The sequence below is a fragment of the Pongo abelii genome, chromosome 11, assembly GCF_028885655.2.
Source record: "Pongo abelii isolate AG06213 chromosome 11, NHGRI_mPonAbe1-v2.0_pri, whole genome shotgun sequence".
In the NCBI taxonomy this organism is placed as follows: Eukaryota; Metazoa; Chordata; class Mammalia; order Primates; family Hominidae; genus Pongo; species Pongo abelii.
In genome coordinates, this window is record NC_071996.2 from 91,406,415 (window position 1) to 91,420,464 (window position 14,050).

Below are 14,050 nucleotides of genomic sequence, written 5' to 3' on the forward strand. Positions count from 1 at the left end.
AACCTTTTGAAACCATTAGGGAGTTTTACAAGTAATCAGTTAATGAAGAGAGAGTTACAACATTATTTGGCTTAATGAGTCATAGTAAAGAAGGGTCTTAATATAAAAAAATCATTTTACTAATGCTCTTTAAATTGTTTTTTGAAAACATATGATAAATTACCCTTCAATGAAATATTAAGATTGGTATATGACCTAATTGAAAAAAATTCAGGTTTTAGAAATAAATGACATCTATTAGTGTGTCAAAAAAAGGAAATGAAGAAAGAAAAATCTTCAGATTCAACTCTTTGGAATCATTGAAAGTTGGGCAAAAGGTACAACTCTGTAATCGATGAGATGCCTTGTTGAAACATCCCAAATGGTTTTGAATTGCAATTTCATGAGATTCTTTAGAGCAGCTTTATAAAAGCAGCAAACATAAGCAGTTGCCAGTTTTGCTGGTTATAGATACCAGGGGAAATATAAGAAACATAAAGAGCTCAACTGCATTTCCAGATAATCTATATCATTTATCCAGAAATGAGTCTTTAATTTCAAAGCATAGGAACCACTTTAAAGTTTGGTGTTACATGACCTTTAAAAAACATTTTATTAGATTTTAGAACTGGTCTTTAATAATGCTAATATATATCATTTGTATTCATTCAAGCATTTTAAAATTAAAGAATGAGCATATAAAATGAAGCTTAACCATCATTTTTCTAATTAAAGAAATAATATATACTATAATATGTATTGATAATTTGGGATCTGTTATCACTTGGAATTTTTGCTTTATGTGCCAAAGTAATACTGACACATGTTTAAAAGGAAATTAGAAATCTGTAAAATGTTACCTTTCCCTTGTCCTCTCTACAGTGGGAAACTATATGGTGTTTTTTATGCCAAAAAATATGAAAGCAAATAAAAGTATAGTGATAACTGGAATTTTGTTCAGTTGTGACTTGTAGTAATAGCTAGTATGTGCTTATAAAATACAAGAACAAATGGAAAAAAGGAAATGGCAATAAATACCTAACATTGCATGGCTTCTGGATTCCCGAGATAAACTTTCAGTTAATTCTGAAGGTTATCATCATTACAAACTATTATTCTACATCTGAGAGTACTCTAACAAAGTGTTATATAGCTGCTAGAAATTATTGAATAGGAACTAAAAACTTTTATTAGTACTCATTACATTTCAGTAATTACTATAGTATCATTTTATTTTTTTAAAAAAGGCAATATATGTGTTATGGATTCAAAGACAGTTTTGAAAAGGACTTTAGTATTCATTATTCAAACTCGGTTATTTTCTTGATAAGGTCATTCAGGACCCAGAGAAGTTGTGATTTGTTTAAGCTTACACAAGAAGATAGTAGCAAACTTAGGTGTTGAATCAAGTATCTGATCTTGTTCAACATCCATTTGTCTATTTATTGCGATATACTGTTCCTAATTTTGGGGAGTACTTAACCAGCAGATGAAAGACCTAAAGACAAGTAAAATATGTATATGTGTCTGCCACTTGTATATGTTGTATGTGAAATTGCTTCATCTGTGGAGCCCTGCCCCTGTCTGTTAAATGATTCTCTGGACATCATTTTAAAGTAGGCAGAGGTTTGGCAGAGATGCAAGTGAGCTAAGTAGACTAAATAAAGTCTATGTATTAGCCTCCCTAACACAGGGGCCACATGTCTAAGCTTCCATGAAGTATTGTATCTTTCTTTTTATTCTGCTTTGCTTAATGATATTTTTTTAACATAATTCCTGGATAAAAATGCTTTGGTGTTATCTATGTCCTTAAATGGTTCTTCACCTTCAGAGCATCTAGTTATACATAGGACATTTTCTGAAAGTTGAATATATTTATCATTTATTTCATATTTCTGCATAGATGTGTTTGGCCCTAGATGAAATAATTTTTACTTTTTATTTTATTTTTCAGAGAGGGTCTCACTGTATCACCCAGGCTGGAATGCAGTGGCACAATTTTAGTTCACTGCAACCTCTGCCTCCTGGGCTCAGGTGATCCTCACACTTCAGCCTCCTGAGTAGCTGGGACTACAGGCCTGCACCACCAAGCCTGGCTAATTTGTTTGTAGAGATGGGGTTTCACCATGTTGCTTATGCTGGTCTTGAACTCCTGTGCTCAAGCGATCCACCCAACTTGACCTCCCAAAGTGCTGGGATTACGGGGATGAGCCACCATGCCTAGCCGAAATAATTTTAGAAAGCTTGTTCATAGCTAGAGAGTGTAAAGAAGGAAAGGACTGATTTGATCTCAAAAGGGTCAAGCAATAGCATTCTGAAGACTGGACTGTGAGACTTCAGGATCTGAGCAGAAAGGAAAAGTAGAGATTATAGTTTTGGAGGGAAAAAAAAACATGTTTCCAAAAAGTAAAAAACATTTAATGTTTTTATCAATACCATTTCAGTAATGGTGTTTTGATGAGCCACTAAAGTCAGCATATAAGTGACTAAAATCAGCATAAAAGAAAATTAGCAAACAGGTGAGCATGTTTTATTTGTTTTGTTTTTGTTTTTTTAACAGAGAACGTAGGAGAAATGAGAATGAAGAGGAAAGGATTGTTAAGAGAAGTAAAATGTGGCAGAAAACACCAAGGTTTTGGAAATAATTTAGATGTGAACACAGAAATTGATGTTATCAATGGATTATGTGGTTGCTTTTCAAATATTGATTAGGAAAATGGTAGGTAAAAGCAATTTGCCTCCAGATTCACTCTTTGTCATTTGATTCGAAAGGTCTAAGATGAGGCAGGTGGCCAACACACTCTAGAGACACAAAATCTCTTCAGAAGACAAATTAAGATTTCTACTCATGACGTTCTTTCATTTTAAGAGACATTTTAAAGGAAATAATGTCTCATCCCTTAGGCAACATATACATAAATTCACATATTTTACATCAAAATAAAGTCATGTTTGTCTTTCTTGTAGTATTTTGAACTACAGGAAACTTCACTTCCAGAGCTGTTATGCATATTTTTACATTTAAGAATAGTCTCCTGTTGTGCGCTTATTTCTTCAGTTTCCAGAAAAGTGTGTATCATCTATTTTTTTTTCCTTTTTGCTAGAACTAAGTGGTTTATTTCTCTAAACCTTTAAATCATTTTCATAAACATAAACATAGACTCCAGATAGTATATCAGATAGTATTAAAACACCTCCTCTTTCAATATCTTGCACAGATGTGATAGCAAAGCAGTACAAAGAGGTTACTGGGATGTGGTGTAATTCATACAACCAAAATCTGAGGAAAAATGTATCTCCAAGTATGGAAAACATAGGATAACACAATGAAAAATCAACTGTTTACATTATTAGGTCTTCAAAGTGTTATATATTTAAGAATAATAACTTTTATTTTGGAAACACAGTATGTGCTAATTATTAAAATTTAAGCAGCACAGTTAAGCACAAAATTAAACACATTGCTCAAACTCTATCAGGCAGAAATAACCCACTATTGACTTTTGGTTAACAGTATTCCAGGCATTTCTTTGCATAAATACAAGTGCAAGAATGGAAATACTGATAAAAAATAGCATTTAACATATAAACAAGACTCCACCAATAATTTTCTGAGCATTTCACATCTGTCATCTCATTTAATCCTTAGAAAAGCCCAGTGAGATTGGACTATTTATACGTCCCATTTAACAGCTAAATGATAACACGAAACTGTAAGTAAGGAAAGTGATGCTGGGGATGAATGGATAGACTCATAGGAAGAATTAACTTTAAAAAAAAGAAATTATAGCATGGATACTATTTTAGAATAACATTGAACTTAATTTAACAGAAGAAAAAAAAGTGAAGTGAATCGAAGGGGTTACTAAATTTTTTATATATCTATCTCTTTGCCAAAAGAGATATTAGTTCCTAAAAGGTTGTTTTAAGGTTCAAGAAGGTGATTATGAAAGTCATTAACTGTTTGGCATCATTGTGTTTTTCCTTAATAGCACATTTCAATTTTTGACAGTAATGCATATCATACATGAATGATGAAGTGAATAGCTGACTTAAATTTCTGCCTGGTAGCATACTCCGCCCCAGTTTTTGTTTCTTATTTTAGTCTTACTTGCCAGGATTTGCAACGTTTACATTTTGTTCTGAAATTATAATTTCCATAGCAGTTTAATCTAAATTACATATTGAAATGCATTCAGATCACCAAACACTTTATTTACTATTTCTTCTTCTCTATTTATGAGACCTATGTTTATAAATTTGTTTTCCTCCTCAAGATGTTTTTCTAAAAATGACCCAATGACTTGGGAGTTTTGTGGGGTTTTTCTAAAGTTTCTAAAACCTAGGAAAACTTAATTACCATAATATTTAGAGGTTAATGCCAACATTATAATAGGTCTCAGATTAGCAGCTTAAAAAGCAAATAATACCAATAATCTACCATAGCTATATTTTATTATTGGATTTTAGAAAACTTTACTGCATAGAATACCACTCTTTCCAAGCGTAATGAATGCTCAAACTTGAGAATATCTATCATCTTTATGTTTGGATCTTTCTTTGCCTCAGAACATTAGTCATTGTTGCACAGTCTTCCTTTATTCTCCTGTATAAAAAAATCTGAATCCATCCCAATTTCCCTCCTTGAAGGTGTCTTACTTTTTCTCCGATGCCTGAGACTTCATTTTTTATCCTTACATTTTAGTTATATAATTGATATGTTTTAATGCTGATTGTCCTGTTCCGTTGTTCCTCAGGGTTCTATCGTTAGAACATTTTCTTCTTTCTTCTACTCCCCTTGGGAAGTCTCTTTTACACCCATGACTTAAATCACCATCCATCTCTTGATGACTTTCCTGCCTAAATATCATCCCTAAACTCCAGACCCAAACATTTGTCTAGCAGACACATAACTTTTAAAAGACTTTAATAAAACATAAGGACAAATCCCAAATCAGGCTTATGACCGTCTTCAATAACCTTATCCTCCTCTATCTGAGCCAGAAACACCACTAAGAACTGTTGGTTTCAGGTGACACTAACTCAATCTGGCTTCAGCAAGAAAGGGAATGCATTGGTTTACATAAAAGAACACCTCACAGGGAGGGCTGTCTCTAGGCCAACTTGATTCAGGGCTCATTTGATAAACTCTTTCCTTCAGTTTTCACTGGGTTGCCTCAGTTCTCTGACTCTACCTACTGGCCCCTGGCAGAGTCAGATTTACATGACAACTCTCAGATCTACTTCTCTAATAACTCAAATTCACCTTCCTGAATAGAATCTTGCTGACCCTTGTGGGTCTGATATGGATCATGTGCCCTTCTTAGCCAGTCTCTGGATAATGTGTTCATGCCAGCCAGTGAATGATGAACTCATTGACTTAACCCATGTGACATAATGCATTCCCAGACAACATGGACTGATTGTGGAGAAAGGGTAGGTCCCTAAAGGAAAGCCAAGCCAGTTACTGGAAGAAAGGAGAAAGGATGTTATAGATACAAATACCATTAAAAAAGCACTCTGCCACAGGTATCAGCTGTGACCAGTGTTCCCCTCCCTTACCATCTGCATCTCATTAAACATTCAGACTTCTTGTTTGTTTCAAAACCTCTTGAATATGTGTATTTCTCCACATAGCTACTACTGTCCACCTGGTGTCGGTCAGTGCTTCTCCTAATGTCTATGATGAAACAGCAGATTTTTTCCCTAATCTATCACAGACTCATATTTTTCAAATCTCTTATAGTAATATATATATTCAAAAGGATGCCTCCTTTGTCAAAATGCTATAACAATTGGTAAATGCTGGCTCTCAGTGTCTATATTTATCTGGCATGCAACACTTGCTGTCAACTGCTATAGGCCACCGTCATCTATCTCACACACAGACCCGTACAGTAGTGTCCACACATCAGGTGGACCTCCTCTTCTTCCCAGTTCCGATGCTGCTCCAAAATAGGAGTGAGCATTTTTAAATGAAAATCTAGTCATTTTATCTTCCAACCTGAATATCCTTAAGAAGCATCACATTTTTCTCATATTCTTTTCCTCTCTCCTTAACATGACTTTTGGTTTGTCTTCTCAAGCTTCATCTCTCTTATATGTTCTTTTTTTTCTATGTGCTCCTTTGTTTTTTCTCACAATCTCTTTCCACTCTTGCTCTCCTCAGGGGCTCTGTCTTTACCTTGAACATACACAGACTCCACTATACTTCCTTGCTAAATGTCAACGCTCTGCTTAGCTTGTTCCTCCTGGAAGACTTACCTGATACCACTTTCTTCTCAACTAAATCACTGACTCAAGGGTTTTTGTGGTATCCTGTGCTTAACCACCCTGTTCTAATTCTTCTAATCCTATTTTGTAAATTGCTTATTTAGTTGTCAGTATGTATGCTTTCACTAGACCAAAGGATCTTGGGAGGTAAGGCCAGATCTTGTTCATCATTATATCTCTGCCCCTAACACTATGACTAATACCTTACTTTCACCAGTTACTGTGGAGATTTGGTCAATTAATGGGTCCATCTGAGGAAATTTAAAGAGGGAACTCAAGCTAGACCAGACTGTTCATGCAACACAATTCTATACCCAATGCCTAGACTATACCTACATATATGCCCTCTTCTGGGCCTTCCCAGGCCCCAACCCCATCACCCTACTTTACCAGTTCCACTCTAATTTAAGTCTTAGCAAACACCTGTAATGCCTTGAAGCCAGAAAGTGAAGTCCTCCACTGTGTTGTCAAGGCCACCAGGAGAAGTGGGTAGAAAATTAGTCCCATGTTCTTCAAAATATAACAATAAACTCACTTATCCAAACAAATAATAGTGATTAAGGGGTATTATGCTATTACTGCAACAGAACCAACAGTTTAGAACTGGGAAGGCTGTGTACTATAAGCAAAAAAACATGGGCTTTGGAGCCTCATCGAAATGAATTAAAAGTGGACACTACAACTTAATGGCAAGCCTAGTATTTAACTCAGTTTTCACACATCTAAAATGCAAATAATACCTTCTTTATAGAGCTTTTGGGACATTAAATTAAAAAAAATCTGTACAGTGTCTAGCACATGGTTGGTGCTCATTAAACGTTAGTTTTTCTCTTTTTTCTTTTTCAAGTATACCAAGATTTAACAAAGATTTGATATACCTTTATTACATGGAAAAAAAAGCTTCCATGATTTCAAACAACTATCTTACAGATGGGATTTTTTAGAATATAGCACATTTATTAGGAGGTTAGTCCCTGATTCCTTGCATATTTTAATAACACGACCATTTCAAAATTCAACATTACAAAATTGCAGAACCAAATTGAATAGATTTGCACAATCCCCCTCTCTTCCTGCCCTGTCTCCCAAGCAGATTTTATCTGTGACAGAATTACTCACTAATGATGATAGGCATGGCAGCAATGGCTAATTGCTTCCTAGGAGATTTAGATTCAGAGAAGCACGAGTCACCTCACCTCAGATTCTGCAGGTTCAGATAAGAGATAGTATCTTGAGCATCAAAGTAAGCAATGAAGGGGCTTGACCAGCTTTTAGTTGATCCCTAGCTATAATCCTAAATAATTAAAACTAGCTTTCTAGCTCCCCCAGAGTTTGCATTTATTTCCAAGAAATGCCACACCACTTTCTTGGTTACATATCTGTTTTTATTGCTCATTAGAATGGTATTGCTCTAGGCTTGCTCACACAAACATTTGGCGAGGAGATGATGGAATAAAAACAAAGCAGCAAGCTTTACCAGGAAAGAAGCTATTTTTATTTGCAGATATTCAAACTAAAAAATATTATTCGGAAACTTCTGGGGAAAAAATGAGCAAGATTAAATATACTCAAGCGTTGCCAGAAGAAACATGTCAATAAAAATAATTATTTTTAGAGTGTAGAGTGAGAAAAAAAACCTTTAAAATTTAAGCAATGAACTTAGAATTTTACAGATGGTTTTATATGCTTGTGTGTGAGTGTGGACATAGCAAGTTAAAGGAGTAAAACAGACATTATAATTGATATGGTTTGGATTTGTGTCCCTACCCCAATCTCATGTCCAATTGTAATTCCCAGTGTTGGAGGTGTAGCCTGGTGGGAAGTTATTAGATCATGGGGGGCGGTTTCTCATGGTTTAATACCATCCGCCTTGGTGTTGTCCTGGTGAGAGTGAGTTATGGCAAGATCTGGTTGTTTAAAAGTGTGTAGCACCTCCTGCTCCTTTATCTTCCACCTGCTCTGGCCATGTAAGATGTTCCTGCTTCCCTTTCGCCTTTCACCATATTGGAAAGTTTCCTGAGGTCTCTCCAGCCATGCTTCCTGTACAGCCTGCAGAACTGTGAGCCAATTAAACCTCTTTTATTTATCAATTACCCATTCTCAGGCATTTCTTTATAGCAGTGCGAGAACAGACTAACAGTACTCAATGAGTTATCTGCCCGTTTTTGAAAAAGTAATTAAGATGAAGAAAGAACGTATAGCAGAATTCTGATACAAAATGCAGTCCTGCTAGCATTGTGTCAGCATTACTTGCACATCTTTAGCTTGAACTTTTGTAATAAATGAACAAATGAATCTTATGTTATCATTTATTTAGTTAATTTCATAAGTAATGTTCTTCTGTGTGTTTTCCAGTATACTAAAAATTGCAAAGAATGCAAACATGCATAACATTATAGTAAATGGTCCAGACAACAGGACATTAATTGGCTAAGTGGGTGCAGTGTGTTTCTTTGACCACCAATATAAAATGGAAATATTTTTAGATAAAGGTAATGGACTATTATAACTTAAAATGACTGTTGTCTGTTTCACCATGAAATACCTTATAATGAGATGATGTGTATATCTATAGTGAGTATGTTTGCTTTTTTTAAGGGTATAAATTAACAATCTTTTAAACAAGTTCTAAGAGGCAAGTTTGCAATTTCAGAATAACTGATCAGCAAAAGAGATGAATATTTTACTATTTTTGTTCGGCATATACTAGGTGCAGACTCCAGGTGTAGAAAATGTGTGTCCCACAGTCTCATGGAAGAAACCCATTACAAAGATTACACAAAGCTGATGGTCGAAAGAACAGACAGACCCTTTGGATCTCATGCAAGGCTTTAATAAAGGCAAAGAAAATGTTATGGTATAAGAAAGAATACACAAAAACATGAGGAATCTGAGATGCTTCAAGGCACAGCTCTCTAGGGTCCTTTGTTAGTCACATAGAAGTCATCTCTAGATTATGAACCAACAGCATATGTGGAAGGAATTGTGGTTTCAGAAGACTTCGTTCTTACCCTGGCCAAGGATTAATGCTAGATTTCCACACATTCCAGAGATATCCATATAGCTGGCTTACTATCTCACACACATTGGCACCTTGAGTTATGCAAAGGAGCATCCTTGGGAAGGATGAAGAAAGATTTCCTAAAGAGCCAGTAGAAATTATCTTAGTGTTTCAGGTGAGCTGGCCATTATAATCAGAGGTAACAGCATACTCAGCATCCCAGAGACATACCAGAACTTGGCACATTTTAGAAAGTTTATGGGTTCAGTGTAGCTGGAGTGTATGTAAGTAAAACAGATAAAGAATTAACAGAATACTACTTCAGTTGCATTTCTGGGTGACAGACTTGAACTTGAGATAGGGGATAATGAGGTACTGGGTCAGAGATACCTCTTAGTTCTAGATGTTGAATTTTAGATTCTATAGAACATCTAGTTTGGAAATATCCAAGAAATAATTAAAAAGCCCAAAATATATAGCATAGTCTTTTTGTGATCATTCAATAAACACTAAACAATTAAAAGATGAATTTTAAGAGCTCTAACAATTCCTGTCAGAATCAGTTATAAATAGTAAAATAAACCAGAAAATGTTTTAAAATCTGTTTCATGCTGTGCACTTATGTTAGAGCAAATTATTGTTTTCAAGTTTCACTATCCTCAAAGGAAAAGACGTTCTCTCAATTAAGAAAGGCATCTAATGTTCTATAGCACTGTAGGATGACTATAAATAACAATAATATATTATGTAGTTTCAAATAGCTAGAAGGAGGATATTGAATGTTCCCAACACAAAGAAATGAAAAGTGTTTGACATGATGAATATGCGAATTACCCTGATCTGATCACTATATCCAAAGCATCACTATGTACTCCATGAATATGTACAATTATTATTTGTAAATTAGAATAATATTTTTCTAAAGAAATAAACTTACACAAGATCAGGTGAAATCTGGCTTTACGTGGAGAAGGAGTTTGCAGTGGGAATTTCATTATGACTTCTTTATACCATGTGGAGTCAAATTAGATATTCTCTTCCTTTTGTTCCAGTTTCTCTTTTATCCAAGGATTTTAATCAATGTCTGAAGTTAGAATTTATTGAAATTAAATTCATAAATGTATGTGCTGTGTGTGTATACATATATATATATACATATACAAATGCACATATATATGTATATAAGAACTCTGCATTTACTGTATCTTACAGACTGGGGAATAAATGGTAACAACTTTTAAATCTAGCTGTCTTCATGTTGACAAAGCATCTTTCGCATAAGCAATTCTCTTGAAACCTGAGAAAAGAGAAGCCTGGATTTTTTTTTTCTGAATACTAAGCAAATTCCTTTCAAATACTTAATAGCAAAGATCATCATTATTATATTGTGCATGCACCTCATCCTGCCTCATGATAAAATGCTTAAAAAGTCATCACAAACATGAAAAACTCATCTCCTGAAAACTACAGAAATTACATATGTCATTTAGAGTAGTGGTCTCTATACCTTTGCAAAGTGTCATGTCTGTGTCAAATATTACTACCTTACATTTGTTTATGCTTTTACATTCCAGTGAAGTAGTCAGAACTTATTACATTTTATGATAGGAATATATCCTCCAAGTGCATAAATTACTTGTATAAGGTCACACCATGTAAAAAGTAAAACCTGGTCTTCTATGCAGGTAATGTTGTTTTCAATTCTTAAATTATTTGAAATGTAATGTTTTTCTTTTTTACTCTGTCTTCTCTAGTTTCAGAAATGTAAGAGTAGAGGAATCTATAGTCTAACTATTTACATATGTTAAAACATATAAAGATAGAGATAGTATTTTATTATTATGATACAACTCTTATTTTGAATTTTACATTAAATCAACCTTCTGCATTGAAGTATATATAAAAGAGAAAGCTGTTTTCGGGAATGATTGGCACTTAATCCACAGAATACTGCTACCTGATACCCTATTACCACGTGCTTTTAAAAATATATATATTTAGTTCCTTTCTGCACTATCCTAATACAGATAATCATTTTAGCAACTCAGACATATGTATCCTTGGCCAGATTAAGAGCTACTTCAATACTTTGTGTCGTATGTCACAGAGCAACATTCTCATTGAATATGCAGAATTAATCTTACTTGGGTTTATTTAGGATGAATCAGTGTGTCTTATACTGGTGTGCTTGTTAAAAATACAGATTTTCTGTCCACTCATGTTGATTTGGTAGGTCTAGAATGAGCCTGAAAACCTGCATTTTGACGCAATGTACGTGAGAAACGCTGGGAAATATAAGGTTACTTTCTTTCTATTGGAGGCTGCAAATAGCAAAATAAAGGACACAGATAAAGCCTGTATTGATCAATAATGTCTACCTTGTTCCCTACCAATCTTTATAGGAAGCTAATGACAAGCCACAAATTGAGTGGCTTTAGTTTCAGTTTTCCCTGCTCCTGCACACCAGCTGTTTTCCAATGAAATAGAAATGCCTTTCTTAAGCTGTTCTTGAACATGTTTGCATAGTACAGACATCACCATCAATATTTTTTGAACATCCATCTATGATTAACAAAACTTGGAGTCAAAATTATATAGTTTGTCCTAATAGCCCTCTGCCTTCCTTCACTGGCTCTTGATACTCCCTCTATGGGGCCCCTTGTCTTTTCCAAATTCTCTTCCCTTAATTCGTATCTTCTAACCAGCCATGTTCTATCAAATTGGGTAAAGGTTAGAGATTGATCATCGGTCTGTGCTGACTTATCAACTCTATTAGTACTTTAGCAGCAAGTACAATCCTGCTAGCACTATTAGCTGCTTAAAATTTGTCAGGCATGTATCCTGTCTTTATGTTCATGACAGTTCTATGAGATAGATATTGTAGTTATAATGACACCATATATACTTACCTATGTTGATTACTATTATGGCTCCCATTTTATGGATAATAACATTGAAGTTTATAAAAATTACAAACTTACATGCTTTGGCTCTGTGTCCTCACCCAAATCTCTTGTGAAATTTTAGTCCCCACGTATCAAGGGAGGGACCTGGTGGGAGGTGATTGGATCATGGGGGCAGTTTCCCCCATGCTGTTTTCATGATAGTGAGTTCTCATGACATCTCATGGCTTAAAAGTGTGACACTTTCCTCTCTCTCTCCCTCTTTCTCCTGCCTCCATGTAAGACTTGCCTGGCCCCACCTTTTGCCTTCTGCCATGATTGTAAGTATCCTGAGGCCTTCCCATCATGTGGAACTGTGAGTGGGTTAAACCTCTTTTCTTTATAAATTACTCAGTCTCAGATAGTTCTTTATAGCAATGGAAAAAATGGACTAATACACATACTTTGCCAGAAGTTACAGTTTGTTATTAGCATAGTATTCAAGTACAGATGGCATGATTTTAGAGTATGAGCTTCTAATCACTATAGCATGCCACCAGGTATGAGACCTCTAAGACCTTTGTTTTAATGTAAGTAGAAATGTCTCTCATTAAAGATGTTTCTGCGTCTTAGAGTAGGTTGCAAAATTGTCAAGGAGAGTAAAGAGATTGATGACTCTTGGTCCTGCTGAGATATAAGCCATATAGAACTACACGGCGTTGGTTCTGTTCTGTTAGAAAAAGGATGCCCCTGTGTCTCACCCCTTGATATGCTCCTGCTGTTCTGATGAGTAGTTTCTAGCAATTTATTCCTGAAAGTTGCCAAAACAGAAAAGAATAAGTGTCCTGTTGTCACTGCCTTCTTCCAAAACATATCAGCCAGGCAGGCTGTCTCCCCTCCTCTCCCAGTCTGATTTTCCTAAACTTGAACACTTTTTGTGTTTTTACCTCTGTCACACCAGGATTTACAGAGCCATATTTTTAATTTTTTTAATGCCTTAACTGATAAACTATTTTTTTTCAAAAATATATTTGTTAATCATTTGTACTGACTTCATAGACATCACATAGTCATGCTTTATTAGAATTATAGTAAATAGGTATCCCTGGCAGTGTAAGAGGCAATTGCGGAGGAAGGTTAATAGTAGGATGGAATAGATGTTTATAAAACTGGGACAGTTCTAGTAAGAAGAGGGACAGAAAGGGAGAGAGCTGCATCTGATATCTGTGGAAGGTGGTTTTCCCATAGGCAATAAGTTGTCCTGATTTACTCTATGGCTAGTGAAGCAATTCTTAAGGAAACATTATCTACATTTTAGAACACTTATTGTCTAACTTATCAGGATTCATTCTTGAGCCTGGATTTAGTTTTAATAAAGATACTATATTTCATGTTTATTATTAGTGCTATAAGAATATTCTAGAGTAAATTATTCATTTTCCCTCTAAAGTAATGTCTATAATTTATGTAGTAATACCCACTTCTGGATATTAACTATATTACTAAAAGGTTAAAATTGTCTTCTTTCAGTCTATAAACCTATGGATTGATATTTCCTGAGACCTCGTATTTCTGTTTTTCTTAAATGAGATATATTTGAAAACAGGTCCCACAATGTGTGACACAGAGTAGGTGACTAATATATGTTAGAAATCATCTCCTTTATATTTTCTACACTATAAAATTGTGCAGTAATTTAATTTAATCTCTAGGTGTTTCAATTACTTAAGGAGTTTTCCTAGAAAGTCTCTTAGTCAGTGCTGCTATAACAAAAACCTGAGATTGGGTAAGTTATTAAGAACAAAAATTTATTTCTCACAACTCTGGAGGCTAGGCGGTTGAAGATCAAGGGATTGGCAGGCTTAATGTCTGATAAGGATCCAGTCTCTGCTTCCAAGATGGCATCTTGAACTCT

At 34.9% G+C, this 14,050-nt stretch overlaps 1 protein-coding gene across 34 annotated transcripts in view; it reads left to right on the forward strand.

Annotated features, from left to right (window-relative positions):
* GULP1 (GULP PTB domain containing engulfment adaptor 1) overlaps positions 1–14,050 on the forward strand; it is a 324,107-nt gene that overhangs the window by 203,129 nt on the left and 106,928 nt on the right. Inside the window, exon 5 of one of the 34 annotated variants that reach the window (XM_054549584.2) lies at positions 2,540–2,698. The exons of the other annotated variants lie outside the window; for them this stretch is intronic. Within the exon in view, the coding sequence (XP_054405559.1) occupies positions 2,648–2,698 (51 nt within the window). The 5' untranslated portion in view covers positions 2,540–2,647. The remainder of the gene's footprint in view (positions 1–2,539; positions 2,699–14,050) is intronic. 34 annotated transcript variants of the gene reach the window in all.